This window comes from Hevea brasiliensis, chromosome 9, assembly GCF_030052815.1.
Source record: "Hevea brasiliensis isolate MT/VB/25A 57/8 chromosome 9, ASM3005281v1, whole genome shotgun sequence".
Classification (NCBI taxonomy): Eukaryota; Viridiplantae; Streptophyta; class Magnoliopsida; order Malpighiales; family Euphorbiaceae; genus Hevea; species Hevea brasiliensis.
Genome location: NC_079501.1, coordinates 606,986 through 631,525, shown reverse-complemented (window position 1 = coordinate 631,525; position 24,540 = coordinate 606,986). Strand labels below are relative to the sequence as shown.

Genomic DNA, 24,540 nt, shown 5'->3' with positions numbered 1-24,540 from the left:
TGAGCTAAGTTAAGTTGAAATTTTGATAAAAATTGAATTAATGAGGCATGATTATGTTCCATGAAATTTTGGCAGCCTTGACATGAGTTAGGGTTAGGAGAATTCTTTGATTTAAAGTGACATATTAGCTACCCCTAGTATAAATTATATGATTAGTATAGCAAATTAAGAGTAAGATGCATGAATTGGAGGCTTGGTCAATTAGGGTTAGGGTTTTGAAATTTAATTTTGGTGGTGAATGAAAATGGACATAAACTAAAGTTGTAATGGTAAATTAGTGACCATTTGGCTATGTTTGATTAGGAAATTAAGTGATTTGTGCAATGGGAATTGAGGTTATGTATGCTGTCCAGTGTGCACTGCATGTATGGATGTGAGTTCAGCATGTTTGGGCAGTCATAAATGGAGTTGTATAGGTTCAATTGGTGCAAGGTTAATTGGACATGAAACTAGACACATAATGGCACAACTTTGATGAAGAAACCCTGCCCAGAAACTAAACCAAGTTGACTTAAAAATTGCCCTAATTCGAGTGACTTGCATTCTGCCTGGGCAAAATGACCAAATGAACAGTATTTATTCATTTGGTCATAACTCAGTGTAGAAGGGTCAAATTGACCTGAAATTTTACTAGCAGATAGCTGAGACATAGACCTACAACTTTCATGAGAACACAAATCCAAATTCTGACCATAACCTAGTCAAATTGTAACTAAACTTAGGTCACCAAATCTGGCAGAACCAAATTGCCCAGAAAATCTGGGTATAGGTCAATCCGGCCAGTTATGGTAAAATGACCATAACTTGAGCTACAAAACTCCAAATGGAGTGATTCAAAAAAAGAAATGTAACTAGACACAATAAGAAACAACTTTCATGAAGACAATGTTGCCAAATTCCTACTGTACAAATAACCAATGGAACAGTAAACTTAGTGCTTGAAATCTGAAAATTGTGAATAACTAATACTAAGCTTTGAAATGGTATTGGCAACCAATACCAACAACTTTAGAATGCAAAATGTGGTATCTTAGTGAACTTAGGTTCAACAAATTTATTATGTATTAAAAATTCAATAATTTGAGTGAATAGTGATGTGAATAGTAATACAAAGACACAAAGTATAAGAATTAAATTGGTAGAGAAAATTAAGGCATGAAATTTGGAATCCATGAAATGTTTATGAATTACTTGGAATAGGTAATTGAGATTTATACTCCCACACCAATAGAGTTCATAATATATTAGCAATACAACTTGAAGTATGAAATATACTTGACATGAATAAATTGTTGAATGAATAAATGAGATAAAAGTGTCATTTGGGATTTAGGTTCCCATCAAGAGAGAAATGAAAGATGTTTTGAATGTGAATGGTACATGAGATCAAATGAATTGTGATCAATATGAATGATGTGAGGAATGTATGAATATTATGATGAATGTATAAATTATGAAATTTGTCATGAAATAATGAAGTCACAAAACACAATATATATTAATATTTAATGATATTATGTGCCCTTGTATTGCCTAGACATGTGTGTCAGATTGGATAGATTGGTATGACAATGGGGTATTATTTTAGCAGTATTGTGAAATGCTTTATGCCTGTATTCATAGCTTTATGCCCGTATTCATGGCTTTTATACCCGTATTCATGGCTTTTATGCCCGATTATGTGTTATCATGGCTTTTTAGCCATACTGACTGTATACGTGATTGACGTTCTGCGTCCCATGGTATGACGGCCCGAGGCACTGCGGTGTCTAGTGCCAATGACCAGTTATCCAGTTTAGTCAGCCTGTTATAGGTTACTTGGGCAGTTTAATTTATTAAAATAAGTTACGAATATTAGCAATTAAAAATGCTTGAAAACAAATAAATGAATTTGAAGTTCTGAAATAAATTAGATTAGCACCAAAAATTTATTTCTTAGAATGGTCTGAAGTAAATGATATTAGTTCTAAAAAAAAAAAATAATAAATATTACGAAATGATTGTAAACAACTTAGAAAGTATCAAGGAAGTGATAAAAAGACTAGTAGGAAAATTATAACTTAATAACATTACAAATGCGACTTATATAAGAATATAAGTATGAGTTTAAATTTTAGATTATTCGTATATGGCACATTATTAATGCAAATTTCTGAACTGAGCACCTCCAAAGAAGAACATGGCAGGATAGAGGACAGTTAATATTAGAAACTAAATTAATTATAAATCTAAATTATTCGAACTATGGTTTATTTCTACTTTTATTTGTATATTATTTTCTTGCTATATTATTGCACCACTAAGCAGCAATGCTTAGCGCGATGGATTTGTTTCCTCGCACAGGTACTGAAGTTAAAGCCCAGCGAATACTAAACAGAGATTTTGGAGTTCTGATCTGCAGAGTGTCAAAAGTTGTCACCTCTTCAGCAATGCATGTAGATAGGGCTCACATTAAGCATATCATGTATTTTGTGTATGTTATTTATTTTTTATATTGTAACATAAATTAGCAAATTGTAATTAATTTGTATATCGTGTAAATTAAGGATTTATGTAATTATTGCAAATCATGTAAATTAATGCAAATTTGAGAATTTTACTATAAGAATGGAGCATGAATGAATTTGTACAAATGAGTACAGATTTGAATTAAATAATAATTTTTGAAATGATGATATGAGTATGGATGAGATTATTATTGGAAAATATTATTGAATTTTCAAATAGGTGAATAGTAAAACACGTCAAACGATAATAAAATAGGGGAAACTCCGTTAGTTTCTCCGTCGAAAAATAATCGATATTAAATATAATGAAAACAAAATTTTTAAATAAATAAAGTGAGATAAGTTAGGGTGCTCTGACACCGAATTGAGCACACTTCGCTCGGCTACACTATAGCCTGGTGAGGGGTGTTACACATTTTCTCCCACACTGATCTTTTCATTATTCCTCAACTTGCGCTTTGTAGTACATAACTCCTTAAGGAATTTAGCATACTTGGGAACTTGTTTGATCGCATCAAGTAAAGGTATATTAACCTCTACCTTCCTGAAAGTCTCCAAAATTTCTTTCTCTTGTTCTTCTTTCTTCGTCTTGGCCAACCTGCAGAGGAATGGAGGAAGAACGGAATTGTTAACCTTATTCAGTTTAGGCTCAGTATTTACCTCAACTTTAGGAACTTCAGACTCTTTTGCTCCTTGCTTATTCTTTTTCATTGCCTCATGTGGAGTCTACTTTTCAACTTCTTTCCCACTCCGCAACACTATAGCACTAGCATTTTCTCTGGGATTCATGACTGTTTGTGATGGAAGCTTTCTAGAACCTTAAGCTTACAGCTTACTCACAGATGAAGCTAACTGACCAATCTGCCTCTCTATATTTTGAATGCTATTTCTGGTCTCCTGTTGAAACTTTTGTGTATTGTTAGCCAAAGCCTTAACAATTTCATCAAGTGACATACCTTGATTTAAGGGAGGCAGAGGTGGAGGTGGTTGATTCGCTTGTGGTCTTTGCTGCTGGTATTGGTTTTGAACTGGTTGATTCCCATAACTCAGATTAGGATGATCTCGCCCTACAGCCAACTGCCTCACCAAAGAAGTTAAATTAGAAATCTGTTTCTCAATGTTAGATGTACTTACCTCATTAACCTTCATCTGTGTGTGATCCATTCTCAATCTAAACTGCTGAGAATTTGCTGCCATGTTAGCAATTAGCCTCCTTGCTTCTTCTGGTGTCTTGTCAATCAAAGCTCCTCCACTAGCAGCATCTATCATACTGCAGTCCATTGGTAGAAGTCCCTCATAGAAATACTGAATCAAAATCTGCTCACTTATTTGATGATGGGACAACTTGCACATAGTTTCTTAAAGCATTCCCAATACTCATACAAACTCTTTCCATTATACAGCCGGATGCCACAAATTTCTTTTCTTATGTTGGCAGCACATGAAGTAGGAAAATACTTCTTCAGAAATATCTGTTTCATCCCATTCCATGAGTTGATGGATCCAGAATGAAGGTAATACAACCAATCCTTAGCTATTCCTTCCAGTGAAAAAGGGAAAGCTCGAAGCTTAAGCTCAAGGAGGAAACTCCTTGAGGTTTCATGCTGGAACACACAACATGAAATTCTTTTAAATGCTTATGTGGATCCTCACCTGCAAGACCATGAAATTTAGGCAACAAATGGATTAATCCAAATTTTAACTCAAAAGCAACATTTAAAGCAGGGTATTGAATGCACAAAGGCTATTGGTTCATATCAGGAGTAGCCAACTCTTTCAAAGTTCTAGCAGCCATGGTTTCATTTTCAGAATTTGAATCTGAATCTGAATCCGAACTTAACTCCCTTAAAGATTGGACTCCTTCAGATATACTCGAAATATGTCTAGCTTGCTTAGCCAATTTTCTGAACTGTTTAGCTGTTTTTTCTACTTCTGGATCAAAGGTCAACTCACCAGATTGAGAAGTTCTTATCATAAACAAAAAAAAATCAAAGTAAAAACAGAAAAATGCCTCAAAACCTTAGAAAACGATGGAATTTGGCCTCAAGAGGGTGGGGATTTATTGGTCTTGATCAGAATGTTATTTTCTTCAAAATAGGTATGGGCCGCCCTCCTAATTAAACCAAAAATCTACCGATGAATAATAACTCTGTAATTTTTTTTCCAAAAACCTAAAAACAGCAATAGCTCACAAACAAAATTAATAACAGAATATCCTAATACTAAAAACACAAAATTCAATAAATTTCAGTTCTCGGCAACGGCGCCAAAATTCTTGATGGCTGTCGAATCCACAAGAAATTAAATTAACTGAAATTATCAGTTTTGAAATATTTTCTGTAGTAAGTGGTAAATCCAAGTCGAACCCTAGAGACTAAATTATTAAATTTCGTATATTGATGTAATGAAAAAAGAAACAAATGTTGGGGGGGGGGGGTAATTCACAATCCAAATAAGAAATCAAAAATCAAAAATTAAGATCTAAAATTAAATAAGAAACTCTCAAATTTAACAAACTTCAGTTCAAGATAATTCGCATTCCAATGCATTGATTCGATCATAGACAAAAGAAATACAATTATCTCTTATTGAATACTTAACGTGGATTTACCAAATAGCGAGGTAAAATCCCTAACTTCCCTATACTCATCAATTCGAGCCCAGCACTCTTGTTGACTCTAATTATTAACTGAATAGGTATTAAGCAATCCTCATCAAATTAATAATTGCTTTAAGAATAGGAAGTAGTTAAGCTGAACAACAATTTATGAAGCATAAATCATTTAATTCACCCTATTGTTTCCTTAGGTTATTATCGAAAACTGGGATCATTATCAATAAAACCTAATTGCTACTTACATTCAATCTTACACAATAATTACGGATTATGAAGATAAACTAGCAATTGATCACATCAAACAATTAACTAATAGGTCTTTTTAGCAAATCATTCAATAGATCAAAGTCAATGAAATTAGAAAATAATAGATATTCAAAAAGATATAAATTAAATTAAGAACCTGGTCTCACAAATCATGCAAAAGAACTTGAATCCCTTGAACTAAATTAAAAACTTAGCCACTCATGTTCATGGCTTACAGAAAATTAAAGAAGAAAATTGAAGAATTCTAGAATGTGAATGGAGAACGAAGGTCTGATCCCTTGTGTCGACTGCTGCCTCTTCTATTTATAATAAATGGCCTAGGGTTAGGTTTTTAGAGTCCCTGAGGTGTTAAAAGTCTTTCTCTCTGTCAAAAACTGCAACTGGAGCAAAATCAGGAAACTGATTGTCGACGGATACACGGACCGTGTATTACTATACGGCCCAGGGCCGTGTAACTTACTAGAGTTGAATGGATATGTTTTACATTGGCACAGAAGGTTGCATGGGTCTCCAGGATTTACACGGTTCAAGTTACACGGCCCGTATACTTTGTTTCTTCCTCGGTTCTCTGGATTTCTTCTGACAGAATGTTACACGGGTCCGTGGTTGTGCTTACACGACCTGTGTACTTTGTATCAATAACGCTTCTCAATCCTTCGACCTTTCCAAGCTTCCTTCCATACTTCTATGCTCTGGGACTTACCAAAATCCTGAAAAATACAGCAAGAGTCAAATTAATGCCAATGCTAAAAATTTATTCATTTAACACAATTATTCCAACAACTCTCTAAACATATGCCCAATCGATAATTATACTTTAATCAACTGAATTAGGCATAAAAATACTCTAGAAACACTAAATGTAATAGGAGTAAAATTAATAAATTATGCACTTATCATGGAGATATTATGTGAAGTTATGCTATTCGAAAATATTCACCACATTCCTTCTTCAATTTCCTAATGAGATGACATAAGCCATCCCAACCCTTGCCATTCCTACATCATCACCGTATCAAACATTACCTAAGCCTGAAATGCCCAATTTGGAATTAGCAGATATCTCTCCTTTGAAGACGATTCCTTTTCCACAAACTTAAATGGCACTGCCATCACTTATTCAACTCAGACAACTTTTTGTACTAATCTTTCCTCTTTAAACAAGGGATTGAGATCCTATCAACCATCCATTTTATTCTTTTAAACCAACCTTTGAAATAAATGTTACAAAATTTTTACAAGGCTTGTGATATCCAGAGGCTTTATGTACAAATTGAAAGAAAAAGAGAGAAAATAAAAAAAGAAACCTGCAAAAATCTCCCAAATTAGTTGCATATTCTTTATCTTATTCTCTCTCACCCTTCCTTCTCACCTAAAAGTATGCTTTACTGATGAATGGTTGACAAAATCTAGAATCCAGGCAAAACTGAGAGGTCCGCTATGCCTCTTGGCAGATCTGAAATTTTCTTCAGCAAAACAAGCTTGTTCTTCCTGATTCTTTCATCTTCCTGCTTGCAGGCAAAAGCAATGTTAAGCTGTACTTCTGTACACATCATATGATGTAAAAGATGGAATATATCAATTGCTTACCATAAAATAAAGTTGTCACAAAATTAAAATGAAATAAAGCAATTGATGTACAAAAAACATGAATAAATAATAATAATCAATCTCAAAATCTTGCATAGGTTAGGTTTTCCTTGTACTAATAATATAAACGTGATAAACAACAACGAAAAAGAAAATCCTAACCTCCTTAATGACAAGTTTCTGGTTGGATCAACAGAACATAAATAAAAATAAATTATTATGGAGAAATATTTACGTTTATATGCTCTAGAGAGCAGCAGAACAGGAGGATACAAACGGCGAAGTCTTTGACATAGTATGGACTATGGAGAGGCATCAAGGTCTTAGACACAAGCCTCAACAGGCGCATTTTATGCACATTTTTATGCTTTAATTCACTCTGTATTGTAGTGCACACCAAGCAAGGGGTAGGGTCAATTTTGGCCTTTTATATGAGTTATCATGCGCGAATCATACGCTCTAATCGATAAAGAAAGGAGGCTCCTATTATTACCAGCAAAACCAATTCTAAATTAAAATATATTTTTTTAGTAAATAATTTTTAAATATTGGTTTTTTATTATTATTTAGAAAAGGTCGTAAGTGATCAAACTATAGAGTACATTTTTGAACCACGAGTGGCCCAATAAAAGAAGAACAAATGGACCGAGCCCATTACAAGTCTTGAGAGTCGGTGTTGAATTAGGAAGCGGCCTAGAAGTATAAATATGTAAAGCCCTGGAACTAGGGCAGCGCTTAATTCAACTGAAAGGGGAAGTGAATTCGGGGAAGTGATTGCAATTTGCGTTTGTGAGAGAGAGAGAGAGAGTCTAATTCGCAAAGATGGCAATGGCAGCAGAAGATGATGAGTTCTACCTTCGATACTACGTGGGACACAAGGGGAAATTCGGCCACGAGTTTCTTGAGTTCGAGTTCAGGCCAGATGGCAAGCTTCGTTACGCCAACAACTCCAATTACAAGAACGACACCATGATCCGCAAGGAAGTCTTCCTCACCCCTGCCGTCGTTAAGGAGTGCCGCCGTATCATCTCCGAGAGCGAGGTTTTCTTTCTTTTTCCTTCCACTTTTGCCTTTTCTCTAAAATCTTGCTTTTTCTCTCCTAGGGTTTCTTTTGTAAAATCAAAATCTGCTCTTTTGCTTCGAAGCTTAACTGAAACCTAATCTTATATTTTTTGCACTAAATTCTTTTGTTTATGAAATCAATTCAATGGTCCGTTTGATGAGTTTTAAGCCTTTTAGCTTAATAATAGCATTGCGTTTTTTTTTTCGTCTTCTGAATTCCTGATTTAATTTGTTTTGCATTTGGAGCAGTTTTTTATTTGCAGTTTTTGTGGATATGTGATTTCTGAGTTGGTTCAAATGATTTGGGTTTCTCAGATCATGAAGGAAGATGATGCCAACTGGCCAGAACCAGACAGGGTTGGGCGACAAGAGCTTGAGATTGTGATGGGAAACGAGCATATCTCCTTCACTACCTCAAAGATTGGGTCGCTTGTCGATGTCCAGAGTAGTAAGGATCCTGAAGGACTTCGTATTTTCTATTACCTTGTTCAGGTCAGCTACTTTTACATTTATACTCTGCTTTTCTGTGTGCTTTTCCTTTGTGGCTTAGGGGTGGACATAAGTTTTGCTTGCACAACTATTTAGCATTGTATAAGTAGGGTGCGAGCCTAATTTTGCATTAAGAGAACTTTTAGATGAATAGATAGCGTATAAAGATTGCCAATGTTATTACCTGATTTGTGGTGCTAATTCTGCTTAAATGGACGCATAAGACAAATTTGTATTTTCACACTTGAAAGAAAAATATATTGTAGAATGCAGTCATGAGAAATGAATATGGCGAACATTTCCAGACTATGCTTGTGGTAAGGAACTCTGGTTTGTTGAAATGGTTATGCTCATTATGGAAGATAATTTAATTAAATGCAGACTCAAGAGTGTTATTGTTTTTTTTTTTCTTCTTTTCATTTCTTCCAAGTTCCTTATATGTCTGTGAGCAGTGATCATATGGAAAGTATATTTTTAAGGTGAGGTGGCTAGTGTATGTTTAAGGTAGATCACTTCCAGCTATTCAGAACTTATACTCTGTTTGAATCCATTTGATAGGAAAAAGAAAAATCCATGCTTGGAAGTTTCAAGGAATATGAAAAGATTTTAACCATTAAGGGTAGAATGGTCATATTAAAAAAAAATATATTTTGATATCAAGGGAGGGATAAGTCTTATTCTCCCTATTTTGATGGGAAAGTAAAGTGAGTTTTGAAGGGATGAGATTACTAATCTCTCTTATCCTTTCTTTTCCAACCTCATTAAACTTCCAAACAAGGGATAATTCTTATCCCTTCACTCTTTTCTTTCCAATCCTCTATCCAAATGAAGCGTTGTAGTGAGGTCACTAGTCTTTGAATCTTTTGTATAAAGTATAGCAGTTTTCATGTATTAAGGTGAGATGGCTACTCTGTCACTTAAGGGAGAGCACAGATTGTTTTCTTTGCAAGGTTGGTGAGGTTCATATGGAAGTAATGTTTTGATTTTTTTTATTTTATCTGATGTGTTGATCATCATAGTGTAGTTATTTACATTGTGATCACTAGTCATCATGTAAACACTGGGCATTTAGTATAATGCTGGTTCTTATTGGCGTTTTATGTGGTTGCAGGACTTGAAGTGCTTTGTTTTCTCCCTCATCTCACTACATTTCAAGATCAAGCCTATTTAAGTGCCCTTATGCTGATCACTCAATTTGTATCAAGGGGTTATTTTTGTGTTAATGAATTTTGCTTGTAGGATTTGTTATTTGCATGACTCGATAGTTTTGTTGCTTTTCGAGGAACTGTTTGAGCTGTGTAATGTCGTATGGGCATATGGTTACTCAATTGAGGAGTAATTTCATGAAACGGAAATGCTAATGCTATGAAATTTTCCCGTTTCATTATCACAGTATTTGATTATTTGTGCAGTCACTCTCCACCCCACCCAAGATAAAAAAAGATAAATTGATGTTTTAAAAACTTTTCAGTTTAATGGAGCATTAAAATGTATCAATTTCCAAAATAAAAAAAGTGAATAAGAGATTCAGAAGTTAAATTTATTCTGATTATGGTAAATTTTCTGCCCTAAAAATAATTTGTTTTATTGAGTCTGAGAAAGGTTTAAGAAGTGCGAATTAGCTAGAGGTAACGTGAAGGAGTTCGCTGCAGCAAGTGAAGTTGGGTTGAAAAAATTCTGCTCTGCTCTCCTATTTGTCTTTTGATTGCTAGGCTACCCAGATAGATGTGGGAGTTTCCAACCTCAGATAGATCAGCTCATGCCACGTCCAGATATTTGCAATCTTATATTAAATGGCCTCTGAAATTTAAATTTGTTCTCCCTTAACGTTCTCTTCCGTTTGAAGCTTTGATGGCGTTATAGTGTTATAGAATGAGTTCAGTAGCCAAACCAATACCTAAAACATGCATTCCAAAGAAAAAGGATTCAAGTAAATTGAAAATATCAAATCCAAACAATCAACCCTACAATGTGAACACAAAATAAAACATAACACAGAGTGCTAAACTAGGAAATCTGAATAAAACTCTCTTACAAAGAGCTCTAATGAATAAACCATTGTCAAACTATCTTTAATAACCTTGAATAATACAAACTAGTATGCCAGGTTGATGTGTGGAATTGCATGCTAAAAATGATTAAACTCTATGCTACCCTGATCCTATTGGAATCTCTCAACCATGTATGTAATAGATCCTGAATGCGAAGGATACAAATAAAACCCTTTATATTAACAGACCAATACACAAGAAGTGAAATTTTACATAAGGTGCAGATCAGACCATCTTCTCTTCAACTCGGATTTCCACCGAACTTCCTTGAGCATCCCATCCAATCCATAATCCCTTTCCATGACAAGGTTGATTCCCTCGTCTGAGTACCACCCAACTCCAATGCAAAGGATACCATCTTTGTTAACATCAACATATCCTGTGACACCACCTGGCAGCCAAAGGACAGTCACATCTTGCATGTCTACCATCTCTTCCTCCCCAAAGTAGTTTGGATTTTCAGGCAAGCTCCTCTTTTTCAAGGTTTCTGTACAAAGGTAAACATATGGGGCACTATTGCTATCTACAGTTGCCATCTCATCTCCAAATACTGGAGTAGCATTCACCCCAAAAACTTTCCACGACCCAGTCAGCTCTGAAGGCTGGGTACGTTTCCTCTGAGAAAATGGCTTTAGATCAAACTCCAGATCACTGTTCACATCATAACAGGCGTAAAATTAGTCTGCAGTAGAAGGCATAAACTTTTCATCTTTTTAGTTGGAAGGCAGGAAAACACACATGAACGGACAAGAGAAGGAAGATGGAGATATTGAAGATGGGAGACGTATGATAATAAGCAGACGTGTGAAAGACTGAAAGTAAAAAAGCGAGAAGGAAAATCCATAACCGAGGGAAATTGGAGATATTTTCCCTATTTTACCCCTTTTTAACACTTTTAACCCAAAAGCCAAGGGGCAATAGAAGATGAATATAAACCATTTTATACTTGAATAATAGGACACATAACTGTTGAGTGTTGTGAAACTGCATTAATAAATGGGAATAAAGCATCAAGTACCTGTGATCATGGATATTTGCTGGACTGACCCACTGTTCTTCATAAACAGCAACTCTCACTATCTGTATGTCTGAACCCCCATTATTGAATTCTATGGTGTGAACAATACGGAGTCTTTTGTGGCAACCTTTGACCAAACACTAAGGAGGAAAACATTAAGAAACCCATAACCATTTTTCCTAATTTAAGAGAAGAAGCTGAATAACAGGTCTGCCAAATTAAAAATGCTTCATAGCACTAACATGCCATGCTGAACTTGTTCAAATTTAGAAGTTGGAGTGAGATAATACTTGGAATCATCTACTTCACCAACCGGAATATTAACTGGACCCCGAGAATACGATCCATCCTGACAATCCATTGACAAAATCAGTCTGACCTCATTGATCAGAAAAGAACTAGTGATATATATCTGAAATCAGTGGTTGCTAGTGAAGCAACCACTGATTGAAACTAGACAAATGAAATTGTTTGAAGTAACTCCTCTACTAGCTCTCAAATAAAATGATTGCTAGTAAAAAATGTATTCATAAAAACAAGAATAAACAATTAAAATAAGGAAACTCTCATGGCATTGGAATAAAAAGCTAAGCTACACACATACACACTCACAATTCAGTTCTCTCGTCCCCGACGTGCTACAATGTCATCACTTTCTCCCAATTTACAATGTTAATTGAGCTCTGCTCAGGTAGATCATACCTCAAAGAAAACAAGCCCTGGTTCATTGCCCATGGCATCTTCTTCCAGCAAATCACTCTTTTCAAAGTCAAAAGACTTGAAATCAGGCAAAATACGACTTGTACCAAGATCACCCCTTTGGTTTGGAGGTAAAGACGCATTGACAGTTTTGTCTTCTTCTTTGATTCTATTACTGCCTACAACATGCTGCAGCACTGCGCCATAAGGATTCACCCAATTTATCTTCCTTTGGATTTGCGATATCTGTCCTTCAGATGGGGGTGACACGACTTCGATGTGAGAAAGAGTATAGCAGTCATATAAATGTTCATTCCTGCTTCCAATGTCAATGGGTTCCATTTCTGCAGTGATGGGTGAAAATACTGCTCCCACCCCCTTCCATATCCCACTTACACTACTTGCAAATGTATTCCATGCTGGTCTTATTACAGGTTCCTGAGAGAAAACTATCGATATCAGTTCTGTCATCACTTCAGATAAAAGAAATACCTTGCTTGCGTTTGCAATTGCATAAAGCATAAGAAGTAACTGCTCTCGCAGGAAAACAGAAGAGTACTCATATTCAGAAGAACATTATAAATGAATAATAGAAAGCAAATGCCCCATATAACGCCCAACAATGATAACTGTGATGAAGAAACAAAGGTCAATCTTTACCAGCTCTAATTGCCTCATAAAATGCTCCAAAAATTCTCAGATTTTGTTACAACTAGATATTAACCAAAACCAATATAATTAAATAAACTTATCAACAAAATAAACTTCACATTCCTCAGGTCAAAATTGAAGCATGAATTACCATTGTTTTTCTTCGCAATTTCAATCAAACACGACATAAAGAGAAAAATAATATTGGACATACCTGAGTTTGAAGAACAGTCTCAACCTCCATTAGCATAGCACCAGAGACCATGATTCTGCCATCTCTGTTCCGCTTCCGTCTAACCACTCTCCTCCCTCTCCTCCTCGGCTTGGTTCTCCCCTTTTCTTTCTCCGCCGCGGATTTCGCCATATCATTGTCAATGCTCCACACATTTTCCTTTTTCCCCTTTATTTTCACTCCCTCTCTGGGACTTGCATTTTGGCGGTGGCGGGGTTTGTTCTGGCATTGGGTTGTGAGACTTTTAGAGTTTAGTTTTCGAAAATTAAAGGCAAGTGAAAGATTTCGTGTGGAAAGGGATTTGAGGGTGTAGTGAAACCCCAGTCGATGATTGACGGTGAAAGAGGTCTTGCAGAGGTGGAGACATGGCGACTGCATCATCTTTCAAGCTTTAATCCAAAATTAACAAATTTCTGAGATAATAGAGAAAGTCAGATAATTGAGGCTCACTATGTGGGTTGACGATTAGAATGGTGCTAGAGGCAGAAGCCCAACAAAAAATAGGGGCCTTCAATAATACTCCGGTTAGTTTTTCAAAATCTGTGTTCTTAGGACAATTGGACCAATCAGACATTTTGATTTCTTTAAATGATGTCTAGTTTTATATATATACAAGCTAAATATTTATGTTTGTATAAATTTAATAAAAATTATTTCTTATATTTAATTTAAATTTTAATATTTTATACTTTATTAAAATTATTTTAAATTTAATCGTTAAAATTTATAACATATGATTATAATAGTCTCATTTAATATTTTACTAGCTTTTTTATAATATGCGTTACATATTGTATTCTTGTAAATACTGATTTTTTAATAGAATTTTATAAAAATTGTCATACTAATTAATTAATAGATATTAAAATATTTTGTAAATTTGTTTCTTTATTTTCTTAAGAATATGTTGTTGAAATTTTTTCAAATTTAAAATTCATTTTATTTATTAAAATAATGGTTTTGATTAACTTAATTAAGTATTGTTTAATTACTTTTTTTATTTTTTTTATTATTTTTATGTTATATTTAATTTACACATATTTGTATATTTTTGTCAATAGAAACTAATTAACACACACATGAAAAACAGATATACGATACACCCTTAGTTAAAACTATGATAATTTTAACTAAATATGCTAATCCATATATCTCATACATATTTGTAATTTTAAAACTTACAGATTTAGTTATGTAAAAATTGGTTTAAAATTCTATTTGTTTATTTTAATTTGTAATAAACAACTTTATTGAGTGGAAAATAAATAGAATTTAAGTATAAATAGAATTAATAATTTTAAATTTATATAAAATTTAAATTAATTTAAATAATAAAAATTTAAAATAAATTAATTTTTAATGGTCAATTAAATTTTGTCTCATTAAGGGTATTTTGGGTAATGCTAATATTCCCCCTCCCCTTTATACATTTATATATAATATAGATCTTTAACATTTATATATTTAATTCAATTTTTAATAAAATTACATTTTTTTATCACTTTTATAAAATAATAATGATAAATTACAAATCAATAAAATTTATTATTCTATTTTTTTTAAATTATAAATTTGACATAATTAATTGAAAAATAAAACACTAATATAATAGCATTACTTTAAATTTTAATAATTTGCTTTTTACTAAAATTATTTTGAATATTTTTTAAATTTAATCATTAAAATTTATAACATAACTATAATACTCTCATTCAATATTTATTTTTAATATTTACATATTTAATTTAATTTTTAAATATAATTACATTTTTATCAACTTTATAAAATAATAGCCATAAATTACAAATTAATGATAATTTAATACAATTTGTTGTTTTATTTTTAAAGTTATAAATTTAATATAATTGATTAAAGAAAAATTTAAACATTAGTATATTAATATTGATTTACAAGCCAAGTTACTTGATAACTTATAGGAAAAACTTGGTTTGCTTTATAATATAGATAGATATATTAAACACCATGAAAAACTTAAGAAGTCTAAAACTAACCCGAGCTAACAAACTCACCCATATATCTAATTTATGATTGGGAAAGTTGAGTGAAAAACCACGATCGATAAAGAATATTAGAATGAACAATATGAAGCAAAAAAGAATAAACATTGACCTAAACATTAAATGGCTAGCATCACTTAAGGAAGCTCTAAGTTATGGGCGGCTTTATTAGCTTGCCTATTTATCCAAGATGAGGAATAACCCAATCCTATCTTGAGTATAACTAGACCAAATTCTGTTCAATCCTCCTTCAAAGTTTCAGTTGCTTAAACCACTTCGAAGCATCCATTTGCACCTCAACTTTGGACATAAAAGTAAACCAACAGATAGATAAACACCTCTTAATCCCTAGAGCTTTTGCCATTCGGGAAAAATAAAGACCTTGGTGAGTATGCGATATGGCAGATACAAAATGTACTCTCATCAGTGCGGACAATAGCATCAAACCTCGACACTCCCACTAGCCAGCTAAACATCTCTCTTAGTCTCAGAGTTTGGCTATTCTGGCAGAGCGAAGGCCTTAGTGAGTACTCGATATGGTAGATACAAAGATACTTTCATCATAATGTCAAGTTTATTGAAAAAAAAAATGTAAAGTCTAAGTTATGTCTCTTGTTCTTATGCTAGGTCTAGTCATTAGTTCAGTTATGTTTAGAATCTAATTCATTGATTGAAGGAATTTAAATCATACCATAGAATCTTCTTAATTTTTTTTTAAAATTCTCATTTGAATTTCATTAACTTCTGTCAAAGGAAAATTTTTATTTTAATTTTGAATTTGATCAAATTAGACCAATAATTTTGATTTTGTTAAAAATTGATTTTCTGTCAAGTTGTTTTCGATTAAATTTTGTGTTAGACCAATATAATTCTAAGCTTGAACCGACTTGTAGCCAAACTAATCTTAGGCTCTAGTTGACTATGATTAAAACTCATATTTGGATTTTTAAAATTACTTTTTTTTTCAATATTTTTAAAATAATTTTTTATTTAGTTTTAATTATGACTCAAATTTCAGATTTTATATTTTATGAAGGAATTCAATTGAAATCACTTTTAATATTATGAATTTAAGTTCGACAAAATTAAATGAATATTTATTCTTTGGGTAGGGCTAGGCGCATAAAAATTTTAATAATAAATGAAATAATGATGAGTGAAATTATGACATGTGGATATTGTTCCAGAAAGAAAATGGATGAAAGCAAAAGACAGCCAGATAATGAAGTTAGTTGAAGCGCAAAGATTTAGGACCTGGCTGAACTAACCTTCCATCCTCTTCTCTTGTCCACAACAACTGATTTTGCCTTAATTATGGGCCTACATGAGTCCTAAAGCACTGCCCATTGCCTACGATGTTGGATGAAGTGACTGAGCTTGTCAATCCATCCATGGCCCAACTCCCAGTTTCGTTTCGCCAGAAAAATAACCTCCGTTTGCGCAAATATCTGGACCCATAAGCAATTATTTAATCAGAGATTTCGTAAAATTTGGAATGTTTTCATTAGTCTACATCCAGTGAATGCCGGATCAAATGCATGGAATATGACCCCCAGTTCCTTTAATGCAAGATTCCACTTGGGAATCAGGATTATTTTGACTGAATCTATGGCTAAATCACCTGGTTCCGCAACGGTGACCCATAATTTAGTATTTGTATGCCATCTCGAATGTACCAAACCTTAAGACTCTAAAAGGGTTCTTTAATGAACTTGTACCTTAATAATCATTACGAGATCCAATTTTCTTTTTTATTCTTTCTTCTTTTCCAAAATGAATTACCAATTTACCTTTTCTGTTTCATCCCCAAAAATTTAATTTGAAAAGGCAGGTTGAAAAGATTCTTTATCCAGGTGCTCATGTCTTTCTTTGGCTGGCCATGGCCACCATACAAAAAAGTTGTTGTCCATTCTCATCCATCACTAACCCATATATGATTGGTTGTAAGGAAAACCATTTGCCTAATCCTGTCTTCTAATCTCTTTCCATATCAAACATTGTTCGGTTGCGTTATCCGTCAAATGACTTTCAAATTATATTCAAAAATAATTTCACACCCACGCAAAGTTGACCCCGCAGAGTCTAATTTGGAGTATTATCGCAAGTGAGCAAGTAGACACGGTGGGTCCGAACTTGTGTGAGCTCCATCAATCATGCCCCCATGGTCCACTTTCGGTAACATCCCATGTGACCTTTTTCTCCTTTTTCAGAAGGACAATTTCGTCCTCTCACTTCTGCTTTCAATTTTCTTTCCACATTTCTAGTTTTCATTTCTTTCACTGTTATAATAAAAAAAAGCATTTTTTTAGATCATAGTTGAGAAATTTGTTTTTGTTAATAAACCATTAAATTAAAAATATAATTAAATATAAAATACAATGATATTTTTAAATGATAAAATCATACAAAATTGTAACACTTAACATTCATTTTTTGCTAGTAAATGAATTAAAAAGAAATTAATAAAGGAAATGTAAAATAAAATTTTCATTTTCCGTTATTAAATTACAAAATTATCCTAACGGTTACGACTTCATGCGGGAATCGCCGCTACGACCTGACGACCTGTTTCTCGCTCTAGCGCTTTTCCGGTGAAAGCACATTTCCATCAAATCCGTTACCTACAACAACTTTAAGAAATTAAATTTAAAATAATTTAGACCAAAAGATGCATTTATTTTGTTAATTAGATTCTTTTTTTCCCTCTACAGTCTGTCTAAAATATCGGCCTCCTCGCTAAACTAACATCCAAGCAATAATCCAGAGAAACTAAGAGAGACAAACTGTGCTCTCTGTAACATCCCATGGACTTCCTTTTTTAGATCTCGAAGCCCTAGCTTTTCTTTTCTCTTTTATTTTCTTATTCTTCTGCGTAGATTTTCTGCATTTCTTTCAAGATTTTCTCTCATTCTTCTAAGAACGACTTCGCCAGTAACCTCAGCTCTATTTTGATTTTTGAATTTAGTTTCTAGCCTTAATCGAACTCTTTTTTATTATTATTTTTTAAAAAAATAACTTTGGTGAAAGAACGAAGAACTAGAATCGCTCGTTCTTCCTATTTTGTGGTATTTTGTGTTTCAAATCAGTTCTTGCTGATTCCGATCCGGTTCTAATACTCGTTCGGCCGGCATTGCGGATTCTGGATTGTTCGATAACGAGCTCTTGGGGGCTTTGGTACTATTTAGGTCAGATTTTATAGTTTCAGTGAATTTTGAATGCGTTAATTTTTTTTTTTTTTTAATTGGGTCCTGATTAGGTTTCGTTTTCCTGTTCGTTTTCAGGCGTGGATTGTGGGGGAGGAATTGTTTAGGGTTTGTGAGATGATCATGTGAATATAGATGATTGACGAGAGTGAGAGAGAGAAGAGGGGAATGGATGACAGAGGTGAGTCATTTGTCGCTGTCAGGAGGATATCTCAAGGTATCGAGCGAGGTAGCAACACCTGCCATTCGACTTCTGGTAATGTTTTGAATTCCACTGTATTTCATCTCCAACATCCTCTGGAAACTTCCATTTTTTGTATAAAAAACTTGGTTCTCCTCTGTCCCTTCCCAGCGCATTTTTTTCTCTTCTGCTTTTTTGAACATCAAATACGTAATTTCAGATCAGGCCATGTATGATTAGGTTTTACTAACATTGACTTTCAGGCTAGCTTAATGTGTGCTGATATACACAACTGCTTTGGTAAGTGAGCTTGATGCAAATACTGACTTATACTATCCATTAATTTTATTTTGGTTGGTGAGCTTGTTGTAAATATGGATTCTACTGTTCAGTGCCTTTTTTTATATAAAAAAAAACTTTTGATTATAATTTATGTTATCTTGATATGTTTCAACTTGCGAACTGGACATAATCATGGTCTGATTTGCTGGTTGGTATTTATGTGCTGTATACTTTTTATTCTTGCTAAAAGTTGTAGTTAATTTATTTGCAACATTCCATCTATTTAAGCATTTGGTTGTTTTCATACAGCATTAATCTTTCTAAATGGGCAAGAAGTAATACAGTAGCCAGGCTGTTCTAAGGGCTTAGCATGCCTTTATAATAGGCAAAAGTTTTTGTTTGTATACTTGGAGAAAACTTTTCTTGGCATTCATTAATTTGATGATATATATTTGTATATCATGATTTCTTTTCTGACAGTGTCTGGCATCTGGATTGAGGACTTATTTTGCATCCTGTTGATTGGGTTAATTATGTTTCTTTTAACTTACTCGTATTGCACTTTATTATGCCTGAGTTGCGCATTTTGCCAGAGTTAGTTGTCATTCATTATAATTTTTAGGCTTGTCTTGTACCATTAATATTTTTTTTTCACTTTTTACTGCATTATATGGCTCTGTAGAAAGATTGTTAGATCTTTAATTGATTTTCTCTAAAAGTCTTGTAGGAAGCTTGCATTCCTTTGTTGGAATTTTGAGGCACTTGTGCATGAGAATTGAGTGTGTGCCATGCCCTTATTGCTATTCTTTTACTTGGGTGTGGAATTACTAAAGATTAAGCCAATATTAAACAATATAAATTCTTGTTTTGTTTCCATGCTATATAACAGAGCATTTAGGAACTTTGTTTTCATAAGCAGAACGTTTTATTTTGTTACAGCTGAGGTTGTGGCAGGATCAGCGGCATGGCTTGGTCGCGGTCTTTCTTGTGTGTGTGCGCAAAGAAGAGAGAGTGATGCTCGCCCTTCATTTGATTTAACCCCTGCCCAGGTGCTGTTTCTGTGATATAATTAACTTGCAGTTATTTTTCTTTCCTTCAAGAGTCAAGCCCCAATGCTGTAGGACATTGAACCTGACTTGGAGATTCTTTTCCCTGGAACAGTTATTTCCATAACTTATAATTCCTCCCATATTTATAATATACTGGTCTTGATCTTTTTTGTTTCCTGGTTGGAATTTCTTGTCTCATTGGTGCCACATGAGAATTATTAAAGCTACACCCTTCTATCTTTAAATTGTCCTTCATGTATCTTTTTTTCTGTAGTTATGATTTGCAATTTGTGTCAATTCAATTATTGTTTCTATTTCTTCTGTGGGTTGTCAGGAGGAATACTTGCAGATTCTTTCTTCTACAGTTGTGATTTGTAAATTACGAAAATTCCATTATTGTTTCTATTTCTTCTGTGTATTATCAGGAAGAGTGCTTGCAGAAGTTACAAAGTCGTATAGATGTTACCTATGATAGTTCAATCCCTGAGCATCAGGTACAACTTCTGCTGAAGTTCCGATTTAACTTTATGAGTGTGATGCCAAATAGTATCCATATACCCAATAAATTGATTGTTTGCAGATTTTTAATGCACATAAGTGACATAACTTGTACTTATAATTAAATCACATTTGTAAAGTTGAAGGCTTTCTGTTCTTACCATGATGTACTGTTGCTGCATTTACTCTAGGAGGCTTTGAGGGCTCTATGGAATGCTGCCTTTCCAGAAGAAGAGCTTTGTGGTTTGATATCTGAGCAGTGGAAGGAAATGGGCTGGCAAGGAAAGGATCCATCAACAGATTTTAGGTAAATCAGCAAAACCTTTGTTAATTCCATGGTTGCTTACAGTTTTTCCTCTACTACTGTTGTTTACATGTATGATAATTTGGATTATCTTGCAGGGGTGGTGGTTTTATATCGTTGGAAAACTTGTTGTTCTTTGCTAGATATTTTCCGGTGCGTATTGTTTTCACATCACTAGCTCACACTCTCTTAGTCCCACTGAGTCTTCTTCATGATATTATCCCTTCTTTTCCTTCCTTTGGATAAGATGCTTAGTGAATTCTTATGCATTAAATAATCTAATGATTATAGTTGAATTAGTAGCTAGTAAAATAACCAAACAGTTGAAGAACTATGCTAGTTTGAAATGTATGTGCTTGGTGTTCCTTGGCCGTCTTTCCAAATTGCATGTATAGGCATGTATGTGCTCTTGATTGGATGTCTTATAAAGTACAATAGCTAGTAAAACGATCAATAACTTAAAGACACTGCTGTTTTGTGCTCCTGGGACATCTGTCCAAATTGCTTGTAGGAGCATAAATGTGCAACTCATTAAAGGTGTTGCATAAAGTACAAGATGTTTTCTACTAAGCTTTTGGTCACCTTGTGAATGGCTCTTATGGATAGTTCAGCTGCTGCTGACATGATGGCATGGAGTGTGAACATTATATTGTGTATCTGTGTTTCTTTCTTGTGTATGCAACAGTGCTTGGTTCGGTTAAGATACATCATTATATTTTATCACATTTGTGCCTGTGCTTTTCTGACTATATGCGTGATACAATTTTGCATTCATGTTTGAGTCACTATTTCTCGCTGAACTGTAATAGTTATAATCCCATGCAATAATTTCATTTTGAAGTCGAATAAATTTTCAGTTTGCTTGAACTTTCAATGCAGAAGTCCTTCCAGGATCTTCTTCAAAAGCGAGAAGGTGATCGGTCAGTATGGGAATACCCATTTGCTGTAGCTGGTGTCAACATCACATTCATGCTCATTCAGATGCTTGATCTTGAAGCAGGTTATTTCTTGAAACAACAGAAGCTCATTGGTTTTATTTATATGCACAACACTATTTGGAGTTTACAAATGTCCTTTCAAAATTTCTGTTCCTTCTGTTGCTGAATCTGTTCATTGTAATTAATTATTCTTGTCCAAATTCCATTTTTGACTCTAATGATTGCATTTTGGATCCTTTAGAAGAGGGAAAACTTATGGATGTTCTATGGAAATTGTTTGCATGTGCTTTGATATCATATACTGCTTTCTAGATTTTCAAATGAGGCCTTTTAATTTTCCTGATGGGCTGATACTGTGTTTTCCTGGCTTGCTTGGTGTTTTTGTGGCTTAAGCTTTTGGTGTGTTGTCACATTTCATTTTTTTAGGAAAATTAATTTTAGATGCTCAAAACAAATTAATCTATGTTGCAGCCATCAGGTAAGTAGCCTGGTAGTTGAATGTAAGGTTCAATTCCTGGCATCCCCTTTCTGTTGTACTAGAAAGAATACAAAAAACAAAAGAGAAAAATCAATGGCAGGACCAATTGTTTTTACTTTATAAAGCACGGTGACATTTCTTAACATTCATGGCTTATCCAAAGCAATAGTCTTGTGCTGAAATTTAATTTTTTCTGGATGTTAAACTGTGCTTCAATTCTACAGTCAAGCCACGATCGATAGTTGGAGCAACTTTCTTGAAATTCCTAGCAGGTACCATATGAGTTCCCACTGTTGCTTGAAACTTTGCAAGAAAAAATGAAAAAGCAAAAAAATGGAAATCATTCTTGTTCTTTCTACATAGGGCTGAGCAGATTTCGGTTCAAACCGAAAAACCGAACCGAACCGAGTCAATTTGGTTCAATCGGTTCGCTTTTAAAATTCAATCGGTTCGGTTCGGTTTTACATTATAAAAATTTCAGTTATTTCGGTTCGGTTCGGTTTTGAAGAGAAAAAAATCGTTTAAACCGAACTGAACCGAATAGTTATTTATATGTTCAAATCGAACCAAATCGAACCAAATCGATTTTTGAATTGATTTATTTTTATGAAAAATTTATGAATTATATTTAATTTTATATATATATTAATTGTTTAATTTCATTGATTAATGGTTATTTGGTTCAAACCAAAGTCAAAATTAGATAAAATAACTTGAAAATCAAGTCTAAATAAAAAAATCAATCAAAAATAAAAACTGATCAGTTTAAAACCGAACCGAAATAAAGTGATTCGGTTCGATTTAGTTTTTACCCATTTCGATTCGGTTCGGTTTCTAAAATATATAATTCGATTTTTATAATTTAGTCGGTTCGGTTCGGTTCAGTTCGGTTCAAACCGAATGCTCACCACCCCTATTTCTACATTATTTTATCAGCACCATAAGCAGAAATTTTGCAGCTCTTCACTTTAGAAAGTCCACTTTTGAGGATCTGATTCAATTAATCTTTTATCATCTAATTAGACAAAAAATTATCAGTTTCACGTATGCTATTTTTTTACTCAAGTATCTTTGCTGTTTGCCCTGGCAGAGAATGAATTAGCATTTGATCTTCTATACTGCATCACATTCAAGCTAATGGACCATCAGTGGCTTACCATGCACGCATCATATATGGACTTCAATGTATGTCTTCTTATCATAAACTTTCTTGTAGAAATAAGTCAAGGGTTTTGCAAACTCCCATGAATTTTCCTTTATCTCTGCATGTAAGCATCGTATTTTTGGTAAGAAATGAATCTGGAAGCAACATCGTGGAATCACTAATGGAAGCATAATTCTAGTTCAAGTTTGAGGGAGTCTTATTGCTTTATGTAAATAGCTAGGACTTTGGAATGCCACACAAAAATGGTTTTCCAGATGTGCCACTGGCTGATGAGAAGTAATAGATATTTATGTCAATTATTGGACAAGTCTTGTGAACAACATAAAATGGTTATATTGTGCTATTCAACTTCTTTGATGTTTTTGCCACAGATGGTTATGAAATCCACACGTCGTCAGCTTGAAAGAGAGCTGCTGCTTGATGATATATTGCGGCTAGAAGACTTGCCATCTTATGGCCTTCTTACACGATAGTATAGCAGTTGGAGTGTTTGACTGTTGTAACAGCAAGATTTGTGACGGAAGCAGGCCCATTCTCTCTTTTTTTAGGTTATTGCTGCCGCCTTCTTTTTCTGTCTTTTAATTAGATGGTTTTATGCATGATAAAATGCTTCTTGTCATAACTTCACTTGAAGCATCGACACCGAATTCCCATTTAATCATAGAAGTGGGTTGTTGAGTTTATCAAGTTTCCTGTACTGCAAAAAGGAAAGAAGAAAATATCTTGAGTTTGTAAGGAGAAATCATTGACGTAAGCTTTTTGTATGATTGCATTTAGGTTAAATAAACAAGTGGTTGTTTGTTGCATTATGTGGAATACCAAGATCAAGACTGCAGTGCCCTCACATGATCTTGTAGATCACTGTAGGTAGGTTGGATTGTTTGTATATTACTAATTGTAAGAAACTGAATGGAATTCAGGCCCAGCTTTCGTGTTAAATGCCTTTTCTTTTTTTTCTTTTTTTTTGTGCTGGATATCTTAATTTAATAATGGCAGCTCTTTGTTATTAGCTTTTTTGATAGAAAGTAGTCGTCTGAACATCAATTCGATTAATCCTTACACATGGTTATTATCATTATAATTTGTCAAGAGACACTTATCCTGATAAAATCTAGTTTTCTGTGTTATTAGTTTGGCTTCACCGCTAGACATAAAATGGTATTTGTCATTGGTGATGTGTACCATACCATGAAAGGTCATTATAATTTGTCAAGAGACACTTATCCTGATAAAATCTAGTT

General features: G+C 33.8%; 3 protein-coding genes and 1 long non-coding RNA gene across 13 annotated transcripts; 2 read left to right on the top strand and 2 right to left on the bottom strand.

Moving 5' to 3' along the window:
- Positions 1 to 5,472: 5,472 nt before the first annotated feature.
- Positions 5,473 to 7,372, bottom strand: LOC110663887 (uncharacterized). 6 transcript variants are annotated; one of them, XR_009151052.1, is made up of 3 exons: positions 7,217 to 7,372; positions 6,764 to 6,899; positions 5,473 to 6,101 (listed from the first exon to the last, which is right to left on the bottom strand). It is a non-coding gene; the product is annotated as an uncharacterized LOC110663887 (long non-coding RNA). The 6 variants fall into 6 exon arrangements; XR_009151055.1 differs by having other exon boundaries at positions 7,144 to 7,280; XR_009151054.1 differs by having other exon boundaries at positions 6,764 to 6,934; positions 7,144 to 7,242.
- Positions 7,373 to 7,703: 331 nt separating this feature from the next.
- LOC110663952 (protein mago nashi homolog) lies at positions 7,704 to 9,919 on the top strand. Of its 2 annotated transcripts, none has more exons than XM_058152277.1 (3): positions 7,704 to 8,022; positions 8,293 to 8,535; positions 9,644 to 9,919. In XM_058152277.1, the coding sequence occupies exons 1-3, from the start codon at positions 7,804 to 7,806 to the stop codon at positions 9,701 to 9,703; spliced, it is 522 nt and encodes a 173-aa protein (XP_058008260.1). In that variant the 5' UTR covers positions 7,704 to 7,803; the 3' UTR covers positions 9,704 to 9,919. The 2 variants fall into 2 exon arrangements, with proteins under 2 accessions (XP_058008260.1, XP_058008261.1); XM_058152278.1 differs by having other exon boundaries at positions 7,708 to 8,022; positions 8,359 to 8,535.
- A 630-nt stretch (positions 9,920 to 10,549) lies between these two features.
- On the bottom strand, positions 10,550 to 13,645 carry LOC131182898 (uncharacterized). Its single transcript, XM_058152276.1, has 5 exons — positions 13,166 to 13,645; positions 12,304 to 12,738; positions 11,858 to 11,950; positions 11,602 to 11,741; positions 10,550 to 11,234 (listed from the first exon to the last, which is right to left on the bottom strand). The coding sequence occupies exons 1-5, from the start codon at positions 13,562 to 13,564 to the stop codon at positions 10,793 to 10,795; spliced, it is 1,509 nt and encodes a 502-aa protein (XP_058008259.1). The 5' UTR covers positions 13,565 to 13,645; the 3' UTR covers positions 10,550 to 10,792.
- A 4,161-nt stretch (positions 13,646 to 17,806) lies between these two features.
- LOC110663949 (uncharacterized) lies at positions 17,807 to 24,238 on the top strand. 4 transcript variants are annotated; one of them, XM_021823454.2, is made up of 11 exons: positions 17,807 to 18,386; positions 18,483 to 18,660; positions 18,849 to 18,885; positions 19,807 to 19,916; positions 20,342 to 20,410; positions 20,606 to 20,721; positions 20,817 to 20,871; positions 21,598 to 21,718; positions 22,359 to 22,406; positions 23,225 to 23,319; positions 23,671 to 24,238. In XM_021823454.2, exons 2-11 carry the CDS (start codon positions 18,577 to 18,579, stop codon positions 23,770 to 23,772), a joined length of 837 nt encoding a protein of 278 aa, XP_021679146.2. In that variant the 5' UTR covers positions 17,807 to 18,386; positions 18,483 to 18,576; the 3' UTR covers positions 23,773 to 24,238. The 4 variants fall into 4 exon arrangements, 3 of the variants coding, with proteins under 3 accessions (XP_021679146.2, XP_021679147.2, XP_021679144.2); XR_002496613.2 differs by lacking the exon at positions 18,849 to 18,885 and having other exon boundaries at positions 17,822 to 18,386; positions 23,671 to 23,847; positions 24,077 to 24,238; XM_021823452.2 differs by lacking the exon at positions 18,849 to 18,885 and having other exon boundaries at positions 17,823 to 18,386.
- Positions 24,239 to 24,540: the final 302 nt, after the last annotated feature.

Excerpts from the sequence above, each read along its gene's own strand:
- LOC110663952 (XM_058152277.1), top strand. The coding sequence starts at position 7,804 with ATGGCAATGGCAGCAGAAGATGATGAGTTCTACCTTCGATACTACGTG. Across the intron at positions 8,023-8,292 it reads GTATCATCTCCGAGAGCGAG|TTTTTTATTTGCAGTTTTTG; the intron begins GTTTTCTTTCTT and ends CATTTGGAGCAG. Across the intron at positions 8,536-9,643 it reads TTTTCTATTACCTTGTTCAG|GACTTGAAGTGCTTTGTTTT; the intron begins GTCAGCTACTTT and ends ATGTGGTTGCAG.
- LOC131182898 (XM_058152276.1), bottom strand. The coding sequence starts at position 13,564 with ATGATGCAGTCGCCATGTCTCCACCTCTGCAAGACCTCTTTCACCGTC. Across the intron at positions 11,742-11,857 it reads CAACTTCTAAATTTGAACAA|TGTTTGGTCAAAGGTTGCCA; the intron begins GTTCAGCATGGC and ends TTTCCTCCTTAG. Across the intron at positions 11,235-11,601 it reads GCAAATATCCATGATCACAG|TGATCTGGAGTTTGATCTAA; the intron begins GTACTTGATGCT and ends TGATGTGAACAG.
- LOC110663949 (XM_021823454.2), top strand. The coding sequence starts at position 18,577 with ATGACAGAGGTGAGTCATTTGTCGCTGTCAGGAGGATATCTCAAGGTA. Across the intron at positions 19,917-20,341 it reads TTGATTTAACCCCTGCCCAG|GAAGAGTGCTTGCAGAAGTT; the intron begins GTGCTGTTTCTG and ends GTGTATTATCAG. Across the intron at positions 21,719-22,358 it reads GATGCTTGATCTTGAAGCAG|TCAAGCCACGATCGATAGTT; the intron begins GTTATTTCTTGA and ends TCAATTCTACAG.